The sequence below is a fragment of the Hirundo rustica genome, chromosome 4 (genome assembly GCF_015227805.2).
Source record: "Hirundo rustica isolate bHirRus1 chromosome 4, bHirRus1.pri.v3, whole genome shotgun sequence".
In the NCBI taxonomy this organism is placed as follows: Eukaryota; Metazoa; Chordata; class Aves; order Passeriformes; family Hirundinidae; genus Hirundo; species Hirundo rustica.
In genome coordinates this window covers 6851466-6878936 of record NC_053453.1, presented here as the reverse complement: position 1 = coordinate 6878936, position 27471 = coordinate 6851466, and the positions used below count along the sequence as shown (strand labels likewise).

The window sequence follows — 27471 nt, the reverse complement described above, 5'->3', positions numbered from 1 at the left end:
TTTCCTTACTGCAAATAATAACATATCCTATCTATTATTATCAGGAGATTTGTGTGGCTGATACACTGCCAGGGTCAGATTAGGAGCTCTGGACGTTTAGCTTTGGTTTCAAAGGGAGATATTCAGCCAATAATCCTTTGCAGGTCTGCACAGGAAGGCAGAGGGGAGTTGTCCCTCTGCTGAGGGACTGACAGATTTATTACCCTGCTATCTGCAGTGAGCTGGGCTTGGAAAGGGAGGCAGTGGAAGGCTGCCTCCTTGTCTGCAGAAGACATTAAGCCCTGCCTTGCTGAGAGAAGCAAATCACGGTGGCTTCCCCCTCCTGGCAGCTCATTTCCCTTTCCCTTTCCCTTTCCCTTTCCCTTTCCCTTTCCCTTTCCCTTTCCCTTTCCCTCTTCTCTCCCCCTTCCCACTATATCGAGGCACTTTTCAGCAGCTCTGGTAGCTGCACCCCTAAATTGCTACAGCTCTGCCAGTGGTTTCTCTTCAGTACCTTCTGCTCTCTAATGAAAAATAATAGAGTGTGGTGGCTTGTTTTTAACTTATGGAGCACCTCCAAAACCCACTCTCCTTCTCCTTGCTTCAGAGAGACTCTCACAAACAAAGTCTCCTGCCTTGTATTTGCAAAACCTTCTACAGAGAAGAGTCTGCAACTTCAGTACCCCAAGCTTGCCAGGTGCTGCTGAAGATGAGGGTGGCTGTTCTTTCTGGATATTACATCTGGATTGAATATGTATCACAAGAAGATACTTTCTAATGATTTTGGAGCATCTCCATTTTTAATCTAGCTTTTGCAGAGCAGCATATGCAGACAGCACGTGCTTCGGGTTTGTGTAGTGGCTCCTCACCTGCCCTCCTCCCCACCAGAGCCTTCCTTATCTCCAGAGTCCTGGGCTGCAGGGGGAGGACCCCTTTTTCCTCCCAGCTTTGGCCTGTAGGTCGACACCTGGATCAACCTTGCCCCATCTGCACTCCTGCCCTCTTCATCTGTCCCCTCTGTTTCCCTTTTCCTGCCACAGCTGGGACTCAGGAGGTTTGGAGCAGGTTTTGGTGGGGCAGGGAGCAGTTTCACCACAGTAACCTCACAGATGGAGCTGGTGTTGTAACTGTGGCTGGTGAGATACAGCTCCACGCTCTGCTGGGCTCCCTGTCCCCAACCTTATCTCTGTTAAGGGTATCCCAAGAGTAACTGGAGGATGAGAGGCTGTCCTAAAACAGTTGGGGTGAATGGCTTCCCCACAGAGCAATAATGCTTATGGACAAATCCCACCTGCACAGGAGGACTGCTCCATCCTTTTATTTCCAGCTTCCTGCCTTAATCCAGGATATACCCCGGCAAACAGCCTGCAGGCTCAAATGACCCGTCGGCCTCAATCCACCGCTTGCACAAATTCTGCAAGGAAGTCTGTCAATCCTAAAACATCCAAGAAATGAGTTTGTACCAAATTCCTCTGGTCTCTCATGAAATATTTAAAATCAGACCATAGCTGACAGTACAGGTGTGACACTTCACATTCCTGGGGAAAAAGTTGGTTTCCTTTACATCTTGCGTTTTGGGAGCCTCACATTTATGGTACTCCTACATCCCTGCAGGATAAAATTGCTCATTTCTGCTGATGTGGTCGTGCAAAGTCCTCTAGAGCATTAGAAATCACTGCCTGTCTTCAGAATGTTGATGTAATAAAAAGAAGGCACTCGGAAAGAAAACCATGACAAAATGAATAGCCTGAAAAGGCAGAAGGAATCTTTATGCTCATCTAATCTAACCTCCCAAAGAGCACAGCCGTTGACTATTATATAGCAATATTCCCACAAAGACCAACAAGAAAATTCAGCAGCTTTTCAGCTTGTCTTTGAAAGAGATGTCTGTTTTACTCCATCAGTTTTGAAAGGGCATTGCTTAGAGCTAAGGAGCATGGGGGTTTTATTCAGCTTCTGCAGAAAAAGAAAAGGGGGTGCAGCCTTCTTCTTACTGCTGATGGCTGAATTTACTTCTTTCTCTAAATTAGGGTAGTTTGAACCTCCTGTAGGCATTTTTGCCTGGTTAACTTCTAGGAATTGTTCCTCAGTAATGAAAGGTTCCTTGTTAGCAGCATCCTAAGCACCACATTCCTGATGGGCCTTTGAACTCGTGGGAAGGCAACACATTCCTTTTCTGGAAAGCAATTCTGGAGCAGGGATTTGAAAGTTATTTGTGCTTGGAAAGCAGAATGCGTTTGATAGGAATGCAACTGCTTGTTCCCAGCCAAAAATCACACCTGTGAGCCTTTGATTCAGGGAATCCTATTGTGATGAAAAAGACTTTGTAAAATAGCAGTGCAGCCTCCTCCTGTGAAACAGAAGATTAAATCGTGATTACCCTGCTGTTGACTCAACTGTTAGCAGCTGAAATATTATTTGCTCAACACACTTAACTCAGTTATGATCTGCAGAAAGATGCTGTGGTTGGAGTGATTCTGAAACACAATGGAGCTGCACAACTTCCCCATTAAAAGAGAATTATTCATATTTACCAAAGGGAAAATTAAAAGCAGGTTTTCATGAGAAGTTCAAGCCAATCCAGCTCTGCCTGGCTGCCAAAAGGGACAGTCCTGCTTGCCTGTCCCATCCCACCCAACCCTATTCCTGGCTGTGCATTCCTGCCATTGCCACTGTGCCAGGCTACCAGCTGTGGAACCACAGGGTGAGGCAGGTCAGCCTGCTAATCTGGCTGAAAAACGAGTCACCAAACAGATCCAAGTAGCTGGTAGCTGCACCACAAATTGTGCTGACACCAGGGAGCAAGAAGAAACACGCAGCCAGGGCAGGGAGTAGGCAGGACCACATCTTTGGGTGACAATAGGGTCTCAGATCGGCTTAGACTGATTGTGAACCGTGGGTGTAGGGACTGCAGGGTCATCCCCAGGCTGGCACTGGGCCAGGATAGTGAGGTCCTGCTTCCCTCAGATGGTTTTATAATCAGAGACCAGAAAATCTCTTGACCAAAGTCAAGAGGAAGGCTGGTGCTGGCTGCAACCAGAGCATGTGGGTTGAGTGTGATGGGAGCCAAGGCCAGCAGCCTGGCCAGTGCCCATGTGTGGGAGCACATCACCAGCTCTGCCCTGCCAAGGCTTGTCGTGGTCAGGAGCTGGTCTAGGAGATCCCAACCCTTGGTATTCATGTTGATATAAAGTTGTAAATGCATGTGACAGCCCATGTGAGAGATGGTGGTGGTGTCTCCCATGGACAGGTAGTGATGCATCTGCTGGAAGGGAGTCCCCAAACCTTTTCTTCTCATTCCTGCATATGGGTGAAAAGATGAATTTCCTGGGGTAATAAAGGAGGGAGTAACCCTCTCCACATTGCTACTACCCCGTGTAACATGCATTGAATGACTTGTGCCATATTAACAGCTCAGTTCCCACTGCAGCTGTGTCCTGCCCCAAAGCACACATTATCTGGGCTGCTCTGGCTCACAGGTTTTAACACACCCTCAGTGTGGGGATGTCTTTCCCCAGATATTGTTTCTGTGGTCTGCATTTCTGCATGTTCCACACTGTGCTGCAGGCTGTAGTCAGCCTCCTGCTCAGCCCCTCCACGTGCCACCTGCACAGAGGGGGGCTGGAGGAATGCTGGGCATAAATCACTGAGGAGGAACGTGCCCATTAAGGGGGGACGTGACAAACCCCTGCACTAAGGCACCCCAGGGCTCTGCATCTTGTTTTCATCTTGTGAAAGCTGAACATTTTTAGATCGTATTTCTACCAGCGCTAGTGATGTTTTGATAAAAGGGTTTTTCAAGGCTCTTTGGCTCATTTTCCTGTCTAATGCCAGCAGAGGAGTGCAGCCCCTCTGATCTGGGTGCTGGGTATCCAAGGGAGTCCAAGCCACTGCTGCTGTAGCTGCCCATCCTCCCTGCACTGTACATGTGCCTTCAGCTGGTTCCCAAACAGTAACGAGGATTTTCCTCTCAGCAAATCCCAGCTAAAAATGTGGGAGACCTAATCTTGAGCCAGCAGAAGCTGTAGGGACAAGGCTACAAGGCAAAGGAACAGGCAGAGTAGTTGAGGCTGAGAAACTGTCCTTCAAGGCTCCCACAACATAAATTCAAGATCAGATTTATAGTTTAACAACAGCCAAAAAGGGCAATCCACCCCCTCTTCCTCCTCTTCCTCCTCCTCCTCCTCCTCCTCCTCCTTCTCCTCCTCCTCCTCCTCCTCCTTCCCCACACTGCTGTCCTGGCACTGGCATGAAGATTGGTGCATTTACAGAGTGACCAGGGATGGGCAGCTCTCTGAGGGCACTGCCTGAGCAAAGAGCTCCATCCCACACCGATTTGCTCTTCTGAGGGTCCCTCCTGGCTCTCAGTGCTGGCCCCATAGAAGTGTTCTGCCACACAAAACATTTGTTAGAATTGTTAAAGCTACTTTCCTGGTAAAGATCTCACCACTCCTTCTCCCAAAAGCTCTACAGAGCTTCAGCAGGAATAAGAGCACAGAGGCTGCTGTCTTGCTGCCAGCTGGCTCATCCCATACTGTTGGGTTGAAGAGGAGTTTGGGGGTGATCAGCTCATGACTCAGGGGTCCTTTCCAGCCTGACACACCCAGGTGTCCCTGCCACACACAGGGATGTGACCTGCAAGGTCTCTCTCTGCCCCACTTCTGACTACACAAGATCACCAGCCTGTTCCTTCCAACCTGTGGGCAGTAATTCGGTTTTCTGTGGGGATGACATCTCACTGCATCTCCCATGATCAAGGCCAGGGGGTCTTTTTCAGTCTCTGCAGGTTTGAGTACCCCTGGTTCTGAGTATATCTTCTGCAACCGGACTGCAGCCAGGGCTCACAGTGAGAGTGTGCACTGTGGGAAATGGGGACACTCACTAAAGGGGCTGAAGTTTGCTCAACCTTTCACAAGAACAAGCAGAATGGAGAAGTCTTTAGCCCTCAGATTATAACAAACCTAAAGCAATTCTCTTTTGGGGCAAGAATACAGTGACCCCCATCTGAGTAACTGATAGCCAAGAAACACGGTTATTACACTAATTAATTTATTTATTGCCAAGTACCAGTCATGAAAGAAAGGTACTTGCTTTTCTGAGACTTTTATCTGAATGATTTAACATTGCGTGACTAATTCGTGCTTTTGAGCAGACCAAGCTGTACATTAATCTGAGTTTAGTTTTTCCAAAGGGCAGTTCAATTCCAGGTTTTCAGCACTAATAGACTTTTATGATTGCAGAAGTGAAGTTGAAAATAAACCAGAGACTGCAGAACGTTCTTTACCCTGAAAGTTTGGTGACTTGTGGAGGCCAAGCAGATTTATGTATTTCTCCTTGTAGAGGTCACATATTTTTAGCTCCCAGACAGTTTTGTGAGATGCAGAATCTGAATCACAAGGCTCTGAGACAAAGGTAACCAGAGACTTTTAAAAGTTGGTTCTGGTGTCTGTGTCTCTTGCTCTGGATTGCTGTGGTGGTTTTTTGTTTGTTTGTTTTGTTGTTGTTTGTTTGTTTAGGTTTTTTTGTTTGAGTTTTTTTGTTTGTTTTGTTTTGTTTGTTTCTTTGGTTGGTTGGTTGTTTTTTGGGGGGGTGGGGTTGGGGTTTTTTGGGGGGGATGGTGGTTTGGTTTTTTTGATTGGGTTTTTTGTGTTTTTTTGTTTGTTTGGTTGGTTGGTTGGTTGGTTTTGTTTTGTTTTGTTTTGTTTTGTTTTGTTTTAATTATTCCAAGAATAGAACATCACTGGATGCACAGGGATGGATGGATGGATGGATGGATGGATGGATGGATGGATGGATGGATGGATGGATGGCAGGCAGAGGCTCTTTGGGAGTGAAGGGTGGTGGCAGAAGGAAGGCAGTTCTGCTTTGGTGAAGGGGCACACCTGAGACCAGGGTAGGGGAGTTGAGAAACCCACCGAGGAACTTGTGAAAAGACACCCAGCAGGTCCTCAGGGCCAACAAGAGAACCTCAGTGCTAGAGAACCTCAGCAGAGGTTTGCATTGGAGAGGAGAGAGATGGAGCACTCTGAGGAGCAGCAGGCAAAGCTTTTGCTTTGGGTTTTACAGCCAAGACTCCAGATGCTAATTCATGAGGATGGTTGTTTGGAAGGCTGGTGGGCTTGTACACGTGGCACATCTGAATATCACACAGGAAGGCGCTGCAGAACACATATCTAGATGGGAAGATCTGCTTGGTGAGTTTTAGTGGTATCTACACACATGTAGGGCAGAGCCAGGAATCTGAAGAAGTTACATCCTGTGGTGTCCTGTCCATAGAGAACCCCACTGCAGTGCTGTTCGACACAAGTGACATCTGGATCCTTGAGTCCTTTAGTGTGCCTGAAAGGCCTGAAAAGTACCAGTGATTTAGGCTGGGAGCATTCTTCAAGTTGCTTGTGGCATCCACTTTTGCCTTTATGCAGTGCTCATTTAATCACAGGACAGTGATTAAATCCCCTCTCCCCAGCCTGCCCAGGGAACGTGCACCCACACTCACACATCAAGTGTGGTGTTAAGATGGATTCAGAGGAGCCTTTGAGCTGCTCTGATTTCCCCTGGGAACTGCAGAGGTCCCTTGCAAGTCCCAGGTCACGCTGTCAGCATCTGTCCCAGGCAGTGGGATGGAGCTCAGCAGGACGCTCATCCCACACCCTGGCTGGTCCATCCTGGCACAGAGACCCCCCAGGCAAGGGGCACACGAGGTGGATGATGGCATCCAAGTCACTGAGCCCCCTGCCCCTTCCTGCCTCCTCTCACAGCACATGTGCACACAGCATCCTCTGCCATCCCAGAGCAACTTTATTTCCTTCCACTGCTGTGGCCCGAGGGAGATCAGCTGAGTGCTACAAAGGGCAAAACTAACAAAAAAATATCTCAGCTGTTCCCCTGCTGTGTGGGAGCACAGAAACAGCTGCAAGTGGCTGTAGTTCCTACCTTCTGGGAGACGACTTTTTGGGAAATGATGAACATTACCCTGAACTTTCAAAGCTGTTCTGGGGCAGCACGGGAAAAGACAGTGCTGAGAACTTCAAGATTTGCTTTTATAATCCGATTTTCTCCAGTATTTCTCCAGCCAAGGCAGCGCAAGCACAGCACCTGTGCTGTGTCTGTCACCCACCCACACTGTCTTGAGATGGACACTTGTCTGTGGGTCAGGGGATCCTCTAAGAGCCTAATTCCTGGCAGTGGGAAAATGGCTACTTCCACATTTCTAACAAAACCCCACGTTCTTTGAAAATGCTTCCTGCACAGTCACCTGGAATTCTCTGAAGCCTCCATGATCTCTATCAAACTGAGAGGTGAAACGTTGCTCCCACCCTGTTTCCTCCCTTTTAACCTCAACGTGGAGGGCTGGACAGAGAAGGGAAAATGCACAAGCAAACATTTGTTTGCTCTTAAATAAATTCCAATTGAGAAACAAAAGACAGGACTGCAACTTTTCCAACTGTCCCTTCTCCTGCCCCACCAGCTTTCCTGGAAGGGACCCCTCTTACCCAAATACCCAAGCTCTGCTGATGCAGTGAACTCCCTTGTGCAGCTGGGGTGAAGGCAGTGTTGCCACTGTTGGTGTGGCAGTGCATTGAGGTGGGGTTCCTCCTTGGAGGCTGTGCTGTGCATCCCCAGTGCTTCCCACATCAATCAGAGGAGCATTGTGGTGTGACACAGGACCTGTATCCCTCTTTTTGCCATTTTTCAGGTCCCTCCACTTCTCTGGTGCAGTTCATGTGCAGCTGATACTGGAGCTCTGATACCAAGGGCAGCAGTGTGGGCAAAGGGGCTTTTAGAGAAGGGAGAGCAATGAGAGGGGTGAGTGGGTCTGGGGCTGTGCCATACCCCAGCCCACTCCCAGGAAAAAGGGAGGCTCCATGGAGGACTCTCCTGTGAGTTTGGAGAAGCACCTGCAGTAGATGCTGGGATGTCAGCAGCCTGAGAGTAGGCAGGAACGGCCCTGCTGTGGGACATTTTCCATTCCTGGCTGTTTGGCAGCTGGCTTTAACCACAGAAACCAGCAGCTTCTGCTTTGTCAATTCTTATTGCAAAGCCCTTTGCAGCATTGCACAACCTGGCCTCACATTTCAGACATCTGGCAGTATTGCTGCATCAAGGGTAAATGTATAAATGAGGATTTGATGAGGATTTCCTTTCTTTTCCTCTTCCTCTTCCCCCTTTGCTTTCAACTTTGTTTTTTTTTGCTTTGGGCAAACTTGCTCACTTGTGTTTGCTAGCTATGGGACATAATGGTATGGAATAACAGAATCATTAGGGTTGGAAAAGACCTCCAAGATCAAGTCCAATCTTTGATTCAGCACCACTGTGCCACTGAACCATATCACAAAGTGCCATATCTACTCCTTTTCCAGTTCCACAGATCCAGCAGAACCTTCCCTTGGCACCAAGACACACAGCAAGAGTGAGGAGGTGAGGGAATATTTTTATTCAATGAAATTGTCCTCTAGACTGTGTTCCTCAGATATCCAGTCTCTCAGATATAGTCACACACTGGCAGGATCACCATAAGTAGTGTGGGATGCAATGGAATTTGAAGGCAACTGTTCCTAGAAACTAAATGTCTCAAGGACAAGACTTTAAGCAAATGTCAATGAAAGTAAAGAAATGAGTAAAGAAATGAGTAAAGAAGCCTACATGGCTTCTTCTTTGGGAAAATTTTGTGCAAATACCGCAACTGTCGTAAACATGATCTATTTTTGTGTCCTCTATGTAGAAAAGTACAGGGATGTCTGCTGAGGGCAGAGAGGGAGACCTAGCTCATCCCTCTGCCTGTGTCCATCTCCAATCTTAAATTTCTTCTTCCCACTAGCCAGAAACTCCTGTGTTGATATTTTGCTGCCAGTTTTTTTGGATGGATCTCCTGTGCTCTGCCTCTGACCTGCTCCTTTATGCAGAGAAAGCTTTGACCAGGTCCCTCAGTGGCAAATATCTGGCCACAGCTCATGGCTCTTTTTTTGCTTGAGCTGTTTGTCACCTGTGATACAGTGGGTTTCCATCTCTTCTTTGCCACTGGCTGGACTCACTGTCGATTTTTCTGAGCTCTGTCCTCCCTTTAAGATTTGGGGAAAATTTATGATGGTGCTGTAGAAGTCATAGAAAAGGGATATAAAGGGATTTCTCTTTTGCACAAATATTCAGCAATACTTTCTGTTGTAGCCTCCTGTCTCCTTACCTTTCTAAAGCAAAGACAAGTAGCTTTAATATAGCTTCCACTCTCCTTACAGATTTAGCCACTCTATCATTATTAAAAATGTGGCTATTTCAGGTGATTGGCAGGAAATTCTGTTTTGGGTGAGTGGGAATCAGCCTGTACTCAGGAGCTCATGTGTGCCTTTTTGCAAGTGCAGAGCAAATATTGCAGGAAAGGCAGAAACCAGGATAGGAAAAAACCCCATGGAAATCAACAAGTTTAGGCAGGGAATGCACTGTGTTGTAGCAGTGAGTTGGTAACAGATAAGCTGTCTGTAAATCACAGTCTGTTTCTGGTGGATGTATCATTCCTGGGAAAACAAGAAGCAGCAAAATTTGATTTTCCTCCAAACTGGTCCAAAAGCAAAAGCCTTCAAAATTTTATATAAACATACTCCTTTCTGCAAGTAGTCTATAAAATACCATGTCCCCAGTAAAGTTTTGCATTTTTTTTTAATCTTGCATTTATTATAAGACAAGGGATCTTCTCTCTCCCCTTTCATTCAGTTTGTTTCTACAAACCCTTTCTCAGTTTAGAGATACACAATAACTGCAGGTCCAGTTTACGCTCAGGGCCACCTTTGAGACCCAGAGGGTGGAATATCAGGACTGATTCTCTGTTTTTGACAAACAGGATGGAGACTGGAATATAATTCCAAGTGGAGACATTAGAGTTAAGTGTTTGAGCGGCCTTTTTTATCTTGAGGTAGAATTAAAATTTCTTGATGCATTCAGTGCCTTTTAATACAATCAAAAAGCTTAGAGAGAGACAAAGTGAGGCTTTTATTTCAACTGGAAAGTGGTTTCTGCTCAAAGAAATTGTGAGAAAACATTTCTGTAAGAGGACAAAGAGGTTTTCCAGGCAGAAAGTACAAAAGCTGTTTACACGGGCTTCAGCATTTGATCACAAAGCCTAGGGCAGGGCTGGAGAGAGCTTGTGACAAAGCATTCTTCCTTGAGGAAAACCAGCAAGAGGGAGTCAACTTCAAGAACAGATCAGGCAAGACCAGTCTGACTGGCTACAAACCCCTTAAAAATGCCACCCCTCTTTGTAAAAATGCCACCCCTTTTTGTGAAAAATCATTCTACCATAAAGAGGACCCTTTCCAAAGCCACTTTGCAGTGCTGGCTTTGCCATTAGCCTTGAAACTCTAACAGACACACACAAAAAGAAAAAAAAAAAAAAGAGGTGAGAAGTGGATCCTCTCAAAAAACAAAAACAAAAACTGTCTCAAATATAATTTTGAGAAATACTGTTTATTTCTATACACCTATCTGTATATTAAAAAAAAAGAGAGAGAAAGCAAATGAGTGCAGGAAATTCCCCACTGACTTGCTATTGATTGTATGCAGAAGGAGCTCAGATCTTGCAGCAATGGGAACATGCCACCCATAACACATCTGGAAGCTTCTTCTGGAGCTGAAAACCCCAAACCAAGAAGAGCCTCTGGCTCCCATTTGCTGTTGGGCTGTGTGACTTGCACTGTTGATGAAGAAATGTGCTTGCCTTAGACCCACACCTTAAATTAAAGACAAGGGGAATATTCTGCTTGAGGAGCTGTGACCTGTGTGAGGGATGGATGGCAGGGTGGCTCAGCAGCTGTTTTCTGACCCTGAGATGAGGCTGGTGCCTTTGGCTGATGGAATAAGATGGGATTTTATTTTTTATCAAGTTTTATATGCCTAGCATTAAACATCTCTTGGGATCCCACTACAGCAGTTGTAGCCCCAAGCAAGTGAAGTTCTGACATCTGGGTTTATCAAGGTGAATCATACAAACAGTGCCAGCCTGGGTGGATTGGAGACACTCCATTCTCCACCGCTTAGAAGGCAGAGATCACACCTGACACCCAGAACACACCTGATTCTGTGCCTCACCAACCCTGGTCCTGGATTAGGGAGACTGGGCAATTCCAAGTTTGCATGAGTATTTTGCACAGACTATTCTAAATTACTGGGAGCTCAGAGTGCTGATGATCAAGCTATAAACATGGGATTCTAAGTGACCTTCACAGTGGCACCTTCCTGCCACTTCGAGGAAGGGGCCCCATGAAGCTTGTGTCTATGTCAGGTATCAGGGCTGTGGTCAGAACAAGCCAGAAAGTCCTTTCAGCTCAGGAACAGTAATTCTGATAGTTCTCAGATGAGGATGTGGACACTTTGAGGGCAGCTACTAGTCTCCAGGCATTTGTGTGAAAGGGCAGAGAGGTTCTTTGCTGGGATTTAGGAGAGCCTGGGAGCGGAAGCTGGGAAGTGTGGGTGTGTGATGTCCCCCATGGCTTGTCCGGGCTGAAGAAAGCCATCTGTCAGATCAAGTGCTCCCTGCTGGCCTGGTGGGCACTGAAAAGATACAGCAGACAGGACATATGTGAACACCCATCCTCCATCCTTCCTGTGCATCCTGTTATCAATGGCTTTTTCAGGTTCCCACAGCTTTCTCCGAGCTTTACTTTTGTCCCTGGAGACTCGGTGGGTTTTGTTCTTTGTTAGGGGCTGAAGAGACAGTCTATGTTAGGGAAGCAGAAAGGCAGATTTTCTGCCAAGGAGAAAATTCTGTGGTTTGTCGATGAGTTGCAGAGGCACATCAGAAACATGCAACAATCAAAGATGAAAGTCCAAACAGAGCCATAGTCCTGCCATCATCTGTGTCCTTCCCCCTGACATGGACCTAGGAGATGAATAAGGAGGGTTTAGTGATCCTTTGTTCCAGTTTCTTGGTTGGTCACTCATCTACCACTTACCACAGCCTTGGGCTTCCTTTTCAGCTTCTTCCCAGAGCAGAGCCTTTCCAGCCTGTGTCTCTGTGGGCAGCTCATGGGGACAAAGGGCTCTGCTCTCAGTGCTCTCCCCTGGTGTCAAAACTCTGCCCAAATCTTCACTGAGCTGTGGCTGTGCTGCAGGAGAGGGATGGAGGTGATGAGTGCCTGCTGGATAGATTCCCAAATAACTCTCTTATGAGAAGGGTGCTGCAGAATTTAAACCAGTTGTGGTGGTGGGAAGCCAGAGGTGACTTTACTAGAGGAGGTGGGGCACAACAGAAGAGGGGAGAGGTAAAGGGCCAAGACCTGGGGTGAGGGCTGTGCACTCCACTGCTAAAACCATGGCTGGCTCCCAGCCATATGACCATTTCTTCACAGGGTGATACAGCTGCATGCTCTGCTGGGCCAAGGGGAAACAGAAAGATCAGCTTTAATTATTACAGCCCAAATTACATGATGGAATGACCTGATCATGTAGCTAGTCTCTATGTCATAGTTGGCATGTGGAGCAAATATATTCATTTCCAAGGATTATAGGCCAGAAATGTAGCTGTTATAAATCCTCTTATCTATTCCACGAGGCCCGTAAGAAAACCTTTTGTTTTTATCTTGGAAGTGCTGAAATACGTATGAAATGTCACTGGCCCTGCACACCCAGAAATATGGCTCTTGCCTATCACGGTGTTTTCACTCAAGACATTATTTCATCCTCCTGGTATGTCATTAACTGCATCACCCCTTCCTTATCAGCCCACTCCTGACAGGGAGGAGCACTCATGTTCTGCTTGTCCCGCTGTTTTCCGATCCATTTGGGTTGGGCACACAATCCCAGGTTTGGGCTGAGAGTGTGACCCTCCCTACAAGGAGAGACACAAGGCTTAGTGCTTGCAACCTCCAGAGTCATTGATACACTGGAAAAGTTTACCTGGATCCAAGCGAAGCTAAACCTGTGCCTGATGGAGAGGGGACCATTTTCCTTCCTCTCAGAAGGGTCCTTGAGAGATGGAATGGAGAAGATATTCACAGCACTTACAGGCAGGGAGTTTCTCACTCCATGTACCTTCCCTCCTAGGTTCTCTTTACTGCCGGAGGTGGCTGCTTTTCTGGTACATACAGAAATTAATTTATTCTTAAAAATAAAAAAGCAGAAAAGTGACACTCTCCCTTGGATCCACCCAGCATCTCCTGACTAAGGAATCCCACATTGCCCCATCAAACCTGGTTTGAACACTTCCAGGGATGGGGCAGCCACTGCTTCTCTGGGCATCCCATTCCAGAGGCTCACCACAGTCAAGATACTTAAGTCAGATTAAACTTTTCCAGGAGAAAGTGGTGGCCCCATGTAGTAAGGGGTTACATTTGTTTGGATCCTTCGATGCTACATCCTGCAAACTCCAATGAATGCCTACCTCACCCAAAATTTTGGTCTGCTGCTGTGTAGACTCACGAGACTTATCTCAAATCCTCACTACATTGTGATCTGTGCCTTCCAGGATAGCTGGCTTCTGTGTCCCCAAAATCTGCCTGAAATGTCCATTTTCTGAAAAAAGGTGATGGTTTTAGAGAGTATCACTTATAAAATGAGAACAGAGCATTTACAGCATACCCCATTCATCCATAAGCTCAAACCCAAACTAAACTCCTGTGAGGCATCTTGGCAACATATTGAGTCACTGCCTTCAATGTCTGACGAATAGTGTTGTTTTAAAATTTTCACCAAATGTGAACAATTTACTATTTAGAATTTTCTAATCAGAATTTTCCCATGGGGAAGGTTCAATTTGCAGCAAGTTTATGGTGCTGCCATCAGGGTGGTGAGGCAGCCTTCAGACAGCTGCTGAGGGATGAATGATGAGAGGGAGTGAAATGGTGCAGGGCATACAAAACCTCTGCCTGTAGATGGTGTGGCTCCCTCTTGGCATATACCCTTGTGCTGGACACCATCAGCTTTGCTCTCTTACAGGGACTTTCACTGTGGCCAAGGAATGGTGCAGCAGGTAGGACCTGGTGTGCTCCAGAGTGGACAGAGCAGTGGAAAGCCAGGGGGATGGCAGAAGCTGGTGGAACCTTCACCCAGCACGTCCCAGTGGCATTGCCTGCTCTTCCTCTCTGTCATTGCTGCTGCCATCTCCTCCCCTCCATCCCCACGATTCCCTCTTTGCTTCTCTCCCCTCTCTGTTCTGCCTCACTAAACTGATTTTCCTAAATCAATGCAGAACTTCATTCCCATTCATGGTCTTCCTTCCCCACCACAAGATTTTAAACAAGCTTCCAAGTGGAAGAGAACATTTGCTCCTTGCCCCCCACATGGTTGCTTTGTGTAGTTTCTGTCAAAACAATGCTGAATAGCAGCAAACTCTTCACTGACCCGTCACTCGAGAGGCTGCTGTTGTCAGCAGGTTCTCCATGACCGCCTCATCCATCCTCCCTCTCCATGTGGTGGCTTGGGTGTGTGACAGATTTGCAATCCACACTGCATTTTTAATAAGCCTGTCCTCCCTCTTTGGACATCAAAGGCACCGTTCTGAAAGTCAATCTCAGCCTCTGACCTCTCTGAGCTTCCCTCTTGTATTTAATCTGGAAATACTACTCTGAAAGACAAATATGATCTGCCTGCTTTATGCTCGCCAGCGGCTCGGTGGCACCTTGCCACTGCCACCACAGAGCCCTCCAGGCTGCCTCCTCACACTCGTGTCCATGTCCCCAGGTGCCACAACAACACATCTTTTAAATACCTCCAGGACTCAGCACTTCCCTGGGCAGTCTGTTCCACTGCTCGACATCTCTCGTGGTAAAAAAGCTGTTCCAAATATCCAGTATAACAACCAACCAATGGCCTGGTGCAACTTGAGGCCATTTCCCCTTGTCGTATCACTTGTTAATTGGGAGAAGAGACCCACCCCTGCCTGCTACACCCTCCTGTCAGGGGGTTGTAGAGAGCAAGATGTTCCCTCCTCAGCCTCCTTTTCTACAGGCTAAACACCTCCAGTTCCTCCAGATGCTCTTCATCAGATTTGTGCTCCATACTCTACCCAGCTCCATTGCCCTTTTCGGAGTTGTTCCAGTCCCTCAATGTCTTTCTTGTCATGAGGGGCTCAAAATTGAATCCAGGATTTGAGGTGAGACCTCACCAGTGCTGAATACAGGGGGACAATCCTTGCCCTGGTTCTGCTGGACACACTATTGCTGATACAGTCGGTGGCAGGGCTCATCTGATCTAGCTCAAGTTTGGCTGTGAACAGATTTTTCCTCTGAATGCTGAAGACATTTCACTTATCAATGGGCAAAATCACAAAAAAAAAAATTCAGCCTTTTGCATCATTCTGTATTTGACATGAATGGATTTTTCAAAGGAATGGAGTTAGTATTTTAGTATGGAAAAGTAGAATAATTCTAGTAAAACTTGCTCTTTTGAAAGGGACAGATAAGCTTAATGACTTCAGCTGGAACATGAGACAGGCAACACTAGGTTCAAGTGTCAGGATAAAATCTTAGATTTAGAGGTGGCTGCAGCCAGCTTTTTCAGTCAAATGCTGTGTAGTTCTCTGAGGTTTTACATGATTTCTGAGCTTCACCTCCTCCATATGTACTACTGGCATTATGGGGAGGTGATGCCTGACACAGGGCTGTTGGGAGCTTGCTTTCATGCTAGGCATGAGTTACAAGACTGTTTGATGAAAGATGTTTTTGTTGTAAATCGTGTTTCTGTCTGGTATTAGAACTATTCAAAATTTTGTCTCTTTCTGACAAATAGTTTAATGGCTTGCATTTTCCCTCTTTTTTTTTTTTTTTTTTTTTTTTTTTTTTTTTTTTTTTTTTTTTTTTTTTTTTTTTTTTTTTTTTTTTTTTTTTTTTTTTTTTTTTTTTTTTTTCCCTGCTTTCCATTGGGAATGCAACACAAAAGGAAGAAGAAGATGAAGAAGAAGAGTCACCAAAGAAGCAGCTGGATTTGCCAGTCTTGGAGTATGAGTCCTTATCAGGTATGAGTGATGTTCAGAGCTTGCATCCATTCTGTGGAGCAAATTAAAACCAGTCTTTTCTAGATGGGCCTGAGCTGGGATGATAATGTGCTGACATTCAGATCATGGCAAATGAAAGGAGAGATATCTGTGATAAGAGGCCTGGAAGTTGTTGCATGTCTATTACAGCTTGTCTGTTGCCTTGGGATTTGTTTCAGTTTGTGAACATGGTGGTTCTCTGGGTCAGACATTTGCAGATAATGCAACAGAAATTGGCTTTCACCTCCTCCCTTGCAAAAGATAGTGACTTTTACACGCAGTATTTGATCTCTCCCTCAATCTGTGCATTGCAGAGATCGGTTCTTACAGCATGAATAAAGAGGGATTTGTCCATATCCCCCTATAAAGAACTTCATTCCCTTTTTGCTAACAAGAAACAATGGACCATGAAGCCTCTGTAAAGTTTTGGATATGAATCACAGCCAGGCTAAAGGTTGTTAACTCCAGTTTGGTAGATCTTGCTGTTAAAATCACCGGCAATTCCCAAAACATCTGTTAGAAGTATTTTTTTTTCTGCCAGTCTGAGCCTGCTTTGGTGGGAAGTTCCTGTTTCTCCTACTTTTACCTGCCCAGCTTAATTTTGGGAGCCTTGAGCACCTCCTGCTTCCAGACATGTGTTGGGGGAAGTGGACAACAGGTATTTTTTGCAAAGAGAAGCCTTCAGGCCTGCTAAGAGAACATCCATCATCAGTGTTACTGTCTTTTCTCAGGGTCAGATGCTGTAACCGCTTTGTAGACTCAAAACCTAGAGGGATTATGTCTTTCTCTTGTGGCTTTCCAGACAAGGGAAAACAAAGGAGAAGACAGCCCAGCTTTTAGTTGTGTAGGGTTTCCCCCTACCTCTTCCTTCCCTTCCTGGTTTGCTGTGTGCAGAGCAATAAAATAAAACAAAACCCTCTCAGCAAATCTGTGGTTATGGATTGAAGGGGAGCCTGTGTTTAATATGGGCCCACCCAGCCAGCAAGTGAGACGTCAGAGGTGGAAAAGGACCCTGGAAAGAGTTGCCTGGTCATCTATTTATGGTGTTTAAAATTTTCTGGCTGAGTGAATTAATTGCTTGGTAATGTGCAGTGCTGGGACATATTTGTGCTGTAGCCTGAATTCTCTGTTTATTTATGATAATTCGAGTCCTGGTGCAAATGGTTGTCACCAGCTGCAGATGCTGAGATTTGGGATGCTGGGACTGGAGAGGGTAAAACAGCAACAACTGAGCAGCTGCTGGTCAGGGCAGTGCCTCAGGACAAACCTGCTGAGGGATGGGATGACATTTGAGCTGATAGAGATGTGGAAAAAATGTAGGGGGGAAAAAAGCCTTAAACCCAAGCTGTGCCATCTTCCCCAGTCGTGGCAGCTGTGACCCAGCCTGGCATGGACACAGTGAAATGAAACATTTGTACTGATGCAGCTTTTACCCTTCATCAGCTGCAATCAGTCACAAGGTTGCTTTTATTTTTTGTGGCAGAGAAATGAAAGGGAAGCCTTCTGGCTCTGGCATTTACAATCCACCAGGCAAATTAGTGAGCAGAGATGCTTTGAGAAGCACACAGCTCTGGGACTGGTGTTTCAAGAGTCAAGTGGAGATCAATATTCAGCCCTCTGAACCACGATTTATCCAAACTCCACCAAAGAGAGAACATGAGCAAAGATTATGTAATTTTCCAAGAAGATGAATAACAAATATTTTCCATGTAAAGTCTGAAAAGCTCAGACATAATTTTGTTATTGTTTTTTAACACTGCTCACAGGAATGTGTCTTTTTTTTAAAAATAAAACCTCACATATTTTCCTGACTTAAAAACACAATGGTGCCAACAGAAAGGCAAGTTTGTGAAGAAAATACTCTTAAAAAATTGTTTTTAATAAACCATAAAATAATAGAATAAACTGAGAGAATGGTTTGGATTGGAAGGGACCTTAAAGACTGTCTAGCTCAACTTTCCTGCCATGGACAGGGACATCTCTCACCTAATCAGGTTTCTTAAAGTCCTATCTAACCTGGCCTTGAACACTTCCAAGGATGAATATCTGAACAAAACTCAGTTCAGGGCAAGATGCCAAGAGGAACTGGGAGGAGAGACAAAAGCTCTGGGAACCACTTTAATGTCCAACTGCTGTCTGCATCTGTCTGCAGATGACTGCAGCACAGCACAGCCTTCCCCAATCCAGGCTGGCCATGGAAACTGGCAGGAGCTCTGTTGGGTGGCAGTGAGGCTGCTTTGCATGGTGAGGCTGAGGGAGTTTTCCCCCTGGCACCCCCTTAGACCTCCCTCCAGGTAGGCATTGGATCAGTATCTTCCTCTTCCGTGATTGCCCAGGCCTGTTTCTGCCAAAAGGGGTAAGCTCTGACCACAGGCAGCACCCATGGGTTGCTGAGGACCTTCCTGGTGAGCTTGTACGTTCCAACAAGCTGCAAAGAGTGGAAGAAGGAGCAGCACGCCTGGCAGAGCTGCCAGGAGGAAGAGGTGAGGGTGTTTGGCTGCCTGGGGAGTGAAAGAGCAGGGGAAGCTCTGCCACAAATTCCTCGTCTTATCATCTGCCTACCTTGCTGCAGGAAGCCAGCTCCACCTTCACTCTCTGGGCTAAGCTCTCACACTGCTCCTCCTCATGTTCCGTGGTGGCAGGTCCCTCTGTGTTGGATTGTCCCTATTCCTGACCAAGCTCTGGGCTGCTACCTAAACATTTGTGGCACAGGGTTCCCTGCTAAGGGCTTTAGTGTGAGCCCTGTGCCATGTAAGGAGCGAGTTTTGTCAGCCTTCTCACCACTGCTCTGCAACTGCAGCCTCACCATCCCCATCATCCATTGCCTCTCCCTGCACAGACACCACGAGCAGTGCTGGCACGGGCTGTGAGCTCCACAGGGACACAGCATCCAGGGAAAGGTCAGCTCCACAGACCAGCCAAAACCCACCCATCCCTCCCCCACAAACCTTGAAAGCAAAGCCAAAGTAGGAAACCGAGGGAAACGAAGGAAAAACAACGTTCTGGCTCCTTGCTAAAGAAAACCCTCAGGGTGGCTCCTCTCTTCTTGCTGCTGTGGTGTGGTTACAGCTGCACCACAAGCCAACTGGCCATGATCCAAGCAAAGCAGAAAGCACATTTCTGAGCAGAAATCAGGGGCTTTGCAGGTAACCGGCAAGTGGATGTAGCTGCAGTAATTTAATATATTAAGGACTCTGACTGGATGCGCTGCCCATCTGCTTCTGCACCAGGGAAGATGATTAAATCTTCTAGCAATAAAGAATATGGAAATGCCAATTCTGGATGGTGATCTGCCCAGTGAGACAAGGGTGTGTGTTCATTCCTGCAGCCTTTCAGGACAGCCTCTGCTGCTGGTGACACTAAAGCAAACATCTGCACTGTTGCAAAATGACTTTTCTTTCAAATGCCTTTCTTAATCTAGGGCAGACTTCCTTCAATTCTGGCAGGATCAAGCCACAGGTATTTTTAACCAGCGCTGAAGCAACTGCATTTTTGTTCAGCCGCAAAACAGAGTTTTCTGGGTTCAGCAGGTCTCTCCTCTGCCCAGGGCTCTCTGCTGCTCTCAGGGCTTCTCCAGTAAACCACAACTTCCTTCTACAGCTACCAGAGAACGAAATATTTTGTGATCTGGAACTTTAACCTTTTCTAAGATAGCAGCTACCACGATAAAAGCCTCAACTGTCCAAGGTGTTTCTATCCTTTGTAAAAAAGCTGCTTGAGCCAAAGTGGAGCCACAGGTTAAAAGATGGCAAATGAAGCAGGTCCTAAGAAAGGTTTTGCTGAAGTAACCCACTGGTGCAAAGTGGAGTTCAACCTCTGATTTGGATCTTACAAAGCAGCAAATACCTCATGATCCAGATTAACCTCCCTCAAGCACGCTGCAATTTTCTTTGTATGAGTGCCTGGTGGTCAAGCCAGTCATGACCTTGCAGTGTCTGTCTGTGGGTAGAAAGATCTGGAAGCTGTTCCCATCCCTGTTACACAGCACCTGTTGTAGAGTTTGTGTGTGTTCCCCTCTTCAATGCCATGTATAAACAGGAAGCTGAAAATCCCTGGAAATAAAAGAGAAGAAAGGGCCCAAGGCAGGTGGGTGTTTTATTACATGGAGCTCCCTCAACGTGGCTTACCCTCCATTGACAAAAATTCTTCTCTTGCTCAAGGCATCTGCAGCATCACAGATGCTCTTCCAAATTATAGTCTGTTTGTTTACACTGAGACAAAAATAAGAGCTTCAAAAAAATCCCTTCCTGCAGCCCAGGATGCAAATATACAGCACACACCTTGGATATAATTTAAAATAACAACCCATGGCACATGTGACTTGATCCAAAATACAAATGCCATGTAACATGTCAGGGACCAGAGAGCAGATCCTTTCATATTTGATGAACTAGCCCTGACCTGTCTTTCCTGATGGCAGGAGCCTTTGTCACAGCCCATCTGAAGGGGGGCAGACAGAGGGAGGGCTCCTTGGCAGCTCCTGCAGATCCCAAGGAGCCTGGGGTGTCCCTCTGCAAGGTCCCTTTCCTTCCCTTGGTCACTGACATGGGGAAGGTGCAGGGCCTGAAGCACCAGGCAGCTCAGGAACAAACTGCTTTGGGTATTGCTCTCCAAAAATCAGATGGTTTGCAGTTTTGATGGTTTGGTGTGGTTGATAGGCAGGAACATGTTGGGGGATTTATCCGTGTTTCTTGAAATGGAGTTGGGAATCTGGAGGGATTTCTGGTATTTCCTACTTTCAATCAGACTAAATATACTTAAGGATGACCTTTATCTTGATATCTTACCCCTACCTCTTCTAATTCTGATGTGAAAAACAAAGCAGAGAGATTCCTGGAAATGTGAGGTTGAAGAAAAAAAAAAGGTGCTGGGTCCTCCTCTTTTTCCATCTCTGGAAAGGGAATGTGGTCATTAAGAGGTTTGGCAGTTCAGCCTGGTTATTATTCTATTCCATATAAATCCAGAGTTCTTTCATTGTGCTCAGTGAAACTTTCCTCACCTTCTGCTTCCTTTTTTATAGAAAATGTAAATCACTTCTATTTAAACTACTTTTGGACCACCATAGATCCCTAGCCATTAAAAACTTCTTACTGGAGGAATTAATGCTCTCGGTTAAAATATCAGTATCCTTGAAACAGTCAGCAAAACTTCTGACCAAATAAAGCTTTTGCTTTTAATCATAAAAGTTGTTTCCCAAAGCAAATTCCAGGAGAACAATCTGTTGTCAGCATTGCATTTAGGGTGCACTGAACCTCTGGCAGACCTGCTAGATGGAAATCCTCCTCTGGAAGCTTCTACAAGGAGTTTTCCTCCAGCCTTTTGTATCCTACAGATTCTTTCCCTCCAGAATTAGGTCTTCCTCTGTGCTCAGTGAGAGATCAGCCACTTTGGCAGAGCGGACTTGGTCCAGGTTTTTATTTCTCGCTTGGGATTCTCTAGGAGCTCCAAGCTAACAGTTCTTAGAAAAAGACTTTAGAAAAGAAAAAGTAGTTAAGTTTTTATATTAAAAATAATCCATGCCATGCCGTATTTCAGGAAAATCTGTGTGCAAGGATGAAGTGTCCCTCTCCACATCTGCTTGTGTGAAGAAGGACATTCCCTCTCCTGTCCTCCTGGAAAGTAAGACTGGGCATATTCTTTGTGTGTCTTGAAAGGCCTCTGGCAGACAGGCCTTTCAGTGAAGAAATGGTTCCTAATATCCAACGTAAGCCTCTTATTTCTTCTTCTTATAGTCTCCTTTCTTTTAACTCAAGGCAATGAAGTACTATATGTATGGAGGAGGTAAATGAAGGCTCATGTAATGTTCAAAGTTTTAAAATTCTTCAGTCTTGAGACTCTCTTAATGGGAGAGTTTGGGAGATACAGAATTTTTATGGGGTTAGTTAGGGCAGGAGAGATATAAAAACTTAAATTTTAAACATGAAATTTAAGGGTGTTTAAACTATTAGCACTTCTAGAAGAGAAATATAATCTTTATAGCTGAAGGGATAGGCTTATCTGCTCTTGAGGTCACTGGTTTCAGACTTATTTGGAGGTTAGATACTCATCTACCTGGACTTCAGGTCAGACTCAGTGTAGTGATCCTGATGTTGTTCCTCTCTGTGTGCATGTCACACTCCCTGCAGCTAAACTCTTCCTGATGTTTTGTATCTAGGCTGGATCTGTCCCTAATTCTCTCCTCTTAAAATCCCAACCAGCCTCTCAAACTGAGTGCATAAAGCAGAAAACACCTTAGGGTGTGGCCGGAAAGCAAATTTCAGTAACAAGGAGCTGTTTGCACACATTTCAAGGATTTGGCAGCTCCTCTTACCCAAGTCAGCAGAAAAAAGCCACCACTGTCTTCCAGTCCTTGAGTGTTGCTCTGCACATTTAGTGGCACTGTGTTTACTATCAGTGCTCATTTTATTTGTGAAAGGGGAGCTGCAAACAAAGGCCCAGCTCTTGTCTTCAGGAGCGGGGGAGGCTGGATTTCCTGTGGGGAGGAAGCTGGGCAGGTGGTGAAAACTTTGTGAAAATATTTGTTTTGCCAGCTGTGGTGTGGTGGGATACATCCCAATCACCCCACACCTATGGCGCCTGCTGCTTGTCATGCAGCAAGAATAAGACCTCAAATCTCTTGGGGTTTGTTCAGACTGGAAAGTGCATCCTTAGAGCCAAAAAGATCAGCAGAGTATTTCCTGCCTCCTGCCTGCAGAAAGTGGGATGTCAGTGAGCAACAGCACATTTCTAAGGGCCAAGAGGAGACAGGGAAAGCCACTGAGGAGTGACACAAAGCCAAGTATTGCTGGAAACTACAAAGAGCTGGAGACTGTGTAATATCTGCGATGTGAGGGCTGACTAGAGCAGAGAGAGATTAATTTCTATTCTTTCTGCTCAAGACAGTACAAGAGCACCCACACTCCTCAGCACCAAGCCATGCCCTGAGCACAAGACCAGTTAGTTACCCAAGAAGGGGTGAAAGCTCCAGGTGCTGTGAGGTCAGAGCAGGCAGGACACCACCAAGCAGGGCTGCTGTTCACAGCAGATTGAACAGCAATGCAAAAAAAATTCACATTCCCCCCCTCCCAACCTCCTGTCCTATTTCAGTGTGGAGAGGGCGCAGGACTGGTGCCAAGAAGTACCTGAAGATCCTCCAACAGCACTGAGGGAGGAGTAAAAAAAGAAGCAGATGAATTTAGGCGCTTGGTTTTCCAGCTCATGCAATGAAAAACTGTGGTTTTCCTCAACTGGACAAAGGGCTCTCCTCCCTAATGGCTGGAACTGCATGAAGCATCCCAGTCCAAGGCCATTCCTGGAGCAGGGTAAATTATGTGCTCTGTAAAATATGGTTAGGTTTCTGTATCAGATTGGCTAAATATACTTCTGAGGCAGCAGGGTCTTCTCCATGCTAGACTTTGGTGATGTGTTTAAAATAGCTCCTATGCTTCAGGAAATGCAGATTCCTGCTCTCTCTGAGGCCCCCCAGCTCCATCTGCTCAGGCTGGCAGAGCCCAACTGCAAGCAGCAACAAGCTGCAGGACCATCTGGCTTCAAAACACCAATGCCAGGAGAAGCACAGCCCAATGCAGAGGAGCAAGAGCAGGGGCCATCCACCCAGAGTGGTCTGTGCCCAGCATGTCCCAACAGGGCCATGCAGTGTCCCCCAAGGCACCCCTCCACCTGCTTCCCATGGGAAAAACAATCTCTGTGCTGGGAGCTTGAGGCTGAGCAGGGACAAGACACCTACCCCGTGCATCCCTTCAATACACAGCACTGGTGCAGAGGAAGATTTGGGCCCCACTGTCTGTAGGGAATATCAAGAGGAACGAAATAGGACATTTTTGTTTTCAGCATGAGAAGTACTTGCTGTGGCACGTCAAACAGATCAGGACTTTGATTTCTACAGGAGCACTCCTATACCTGGTTACAAGGTGAACATTCTAGATGACTGGAAGGGAAGAACCACAGATGTGAGTATAGTCCAAGGATTAGAACAACATCTGGGGGACCTGGGTTCAGGTTTTGTTCTGCCACAGTCCCCCTGTATGAATCAAGAGGAATAACCATCCCTGGAATGATTTAAAAGACATGTGGATGTGGCACCTGGAGACATGGTTTAATGGCGGATTTGACTGTGCTGCCTTAATGGTTGGAGCTGATGATCTTAAGGGTCTTTTCCAACCTAAAGGACTCTGTGATTCTACGATCATTGTCCGATCTGTGTCTCACTGACCCAGTGTTAGTGGAAAGCAATGCCATTTTCCATGCTAACAGTGATCTGCAGGAGGAAAGACACACAAGACTGCAAAGGGCTGAGCTGTTGCAGAACTTCTCAGGGAACAGCCAGTGCAAGGAAGCTGAGGGTGTGCAATGCATCTGACCTGGTGGCAAATTATTCGGTGCTTTCTTACATTTCCACTTGGCTTCCTCTTCTGCCCTAACCCAGCTGCCCCCCCTCTCACTGAATATCTGATTTCCCAGCTGGTAATCCTCACCCCATCCACATCCCTGCTCAATGTGGTCTAGAGAGTCTAATTGTACATAATCCTAGAGCTATACCAACAGCCCACGCTAAACCCTGGAGTTCTGTGCATGCCAGGGATTCATCTGCACACGTATCAGCTGAGCAGTCAGAGCAGGTCTCATTAAGGAGAACGTTGGGGATTAAAAGGTGAGGATGAGGTGAAGACAAAGGCACAGCCAGTGTGGGACAGACAACACTGCATCTGACTGATTTTTGCTTATGACATGACAAATGTCACGGGAAGGGAGTCACAATGTCATCTCAGAGCACCTCGTGCTGCTCCTTGCATCTTCTGCTGTCCTCCTGTCACAGCCTCCCCGTGACCCAGCCGTGGGTAACCTGTACACCTCTGAGAGGGGCACAACTCTCTGCACCCTCTGCCTGCCTCACAGAGGAATCCATCGTATTCTTCACGGGTACAATTCCGTGCTGCCTTCTCATTTCTGCTGCAGGACCTAGGAATCTCTTAAAATTACAACCTCTTTTCCCTTTTGTCTCCCTTCCCTTGCTAATGAGGGAGTCAGCCACAGTAGGGCCCCCATAAGTGATGCTGGTAGAGTCAAGTTGAAGAGCTGACCTCTGAAATGACACCCTGGCCTCTGCTGAACTAGATAAGGAGCTGTGGGAGATTCTGGGAAAGGCTGCTGCACCGTGAAGACCTGGCTGACATTTTTGCTTAACACAGGCTATTCTCTATCAGTCTCAAGGGCTCGTCAGTGTGCAAGCTTCAAGTTTTGGAAAGTGTGAAAATGAGCTGGATGAAATCAGGAAGGGAACTTATCTGTCTTTGCAGCAGAGACAGGGGCCAGATGCCGAGAGGTTACTGGGAAAAGAGATGACAATTTTTTTTTCATGACAAGTGTTTATCTTCAATTGCTCACAAACATTCTTTGTCAGGAGAGGATGGGTGGGGAAGAACAACATCTTCTGTGCTTTGAAGCCTTAGAAATAGAGACACATTCTTGCTACGGCAAACACCCTTACAAGTTCCAACAGCCACATGCCCCAAGGAAGCACTGGAGCAAGCGCGAGGGTTCCTTGGCAGATCATGTTGTGGTGTCATGCAGATGCCAGTATCCTGAAGAATGTAAAGGCTAAAGGGGAACTTCATGGGAGTCAGGGGGAAACGGCAGAGAGAGGACAACCTTGCCTTGGGACTGGGGTCTTTGTGGTGCGACAGGGGAGGTGTTGGAGTCAGGTGATGGACTTTTAGGGACCTGTTCACAGCAAGAAAGACTCAAACATAGCTCCTCTTACACAGAGGACATCCTGAAGGAGATTTATGGAGCAGAGAGAAGTGGGCAATAAGAGGACTCTTGGAAGAACTGATCTGCAGTCAGTGTGAAAGGACAGCCAGGGCATGTCCGTGAAGAAGCCAGCTCCTCACAGCTATAGAAATACCACTGGTGAGGCCAGGTTTCATTGTTTTTCCTTCCCTTCACTGACTTCTTCTTCGCCCTTTCCTTTTTTCTTTACTCTACCCAAAGTCAACACACCCTGCTCAGGCTGCTGCCCTGATGCAGCAAGTCAGGCTGGGTTTAATAGCAATCCATGTTTTCAAAGCTCCACCAGATGAAGTGTGAAGGACTTCCAGCCCGGCTCGCAGGCTGGCTCCCAGCGGGGTCAGCGACTGGTGCACGGAGCAATGTGTTTCCTGCCCTGCAGCAGCAAACGAGAGGTGGATGGAGGAAACAGATGTGGAAAATACACCCCCCACCCCGCTGCAGCCTGTCTCTCAGATGCTGCAAAAAGCAGATTTGGGCTCTTTTTCGGTGTGGTGGTAATGACTGCTCAGTTCTGCCAATGGAAAAGGGCTGCTGATTCTGACAGTGCGGTTATCATGTTGAAACATGGCACACAAGGCATGAAACACACAAGGCAGGAGGAAAACCTGCTTTGTTTTTGCCTCTTGCTATTTTTCTTACTGTTAAGTCAGGTAAAAACTTCACAGGGCACCTTGGTGGGTTTCTCAGATGCAGTCAATAACAACAGTCTTCTCTTGAACCACTGACTGCAGCGGGTGTGATGACTCTGGTCATCTCCCAACTCCTTGCAATGACAGCTGGAAGGCTACAAGTCAGGTTCAGCCATCCCAAGTGAGCAGAGCAAGTTTTATTTCCAGGTAAATGTCTCCTATCTCCAGAGGTGAGGGTTCATTAGAGTTTGCATTGTCAACAGTTCAGCCCTCTGCTAGGGAATAAATACACCACCCTCAGATGCAGCAACTGCCAAAAGCCTGGGAGCATAAACCCTGAAACACTCATTGGGTTTCCTCTGAAAAGAGAATTTGACAGGACTAAATTTATTTCCATGGAAAATTCCTTAAAGATGGGGACTGGGATCTGCACTGCTCTGAGCAGAGGCTTGTTAATGCCCACTAAATACTATCTTGTACATTATAACTGATGCACATGCAAAATCTCTCATTCTAATTGAAATATCTAGCTGAGAAAAGCCATTATGGAAATTCCTGCAATTATTAGCTATACACTTTATTTAGTTTTGGATTGCATTCAACCAGGAAGAGAAGTCTGATAAGGGTTTGGAAGAGGTTTTAAATACATCAAAATATTCCACTGAGAATAAAGCCATGAGGGATATGGTGAATCTCTTGGTTAAAGAGATACACATGGTCCCAAAATACCCACGCAGCTCTCACTTTTGGTGAATTTCCCAAAGAAATCCCTATTAGTTGATGCCATCTTCCCCAAACATCTGGGAACCCAGAGGCTCCCAGTGCATCCGTGGTGCATCCTCCTTCCTCTTTTCTTTGAAAGAGAATGGACATGGCCATGGACAAGAGAAGTTTTATAAGCCAAGCACAGAGCCAACAGAGCTGGGACTGCTGCCTGGGACTCAGCCATCAATCAAATAAATAATCACTAAATGAAGAAAGCACTGCTGTTGCTGTCAAAACCAGAGGAATTTTTATCTTCAGTTTCACAGGAAACTGGATGGGCCCCTTAATCTTCCTTACTTCGGGAGGGGCAGGAGTGGGAAAATACAACTTTTGCTAAGGAAGAAAAAAATATGC

General features: G+C 46.4%; 1 protein-coding gene across 1 annotated transcript in view; it reads left to right on the top strand.

Moving 5' to 3' along the window:
- Positions 1 to 27471, top strand: part of FAM107B (family with sequence similarity 107 member B) — a 119151-nt gene that overhangs the window by 13561 nt on the left and 78119 nt on the right. Inside the window, exon 2 of the mRNA XM_040063149.2 lies at positions 15841 to 15916. Coding sequence (XP_039919083.2) covers positions 15841 to 15916 — 76 coding nt within the window. The remainder of the gene's footprint in view (positions 1 to 15840; positions 15917 to 27471) is intronic.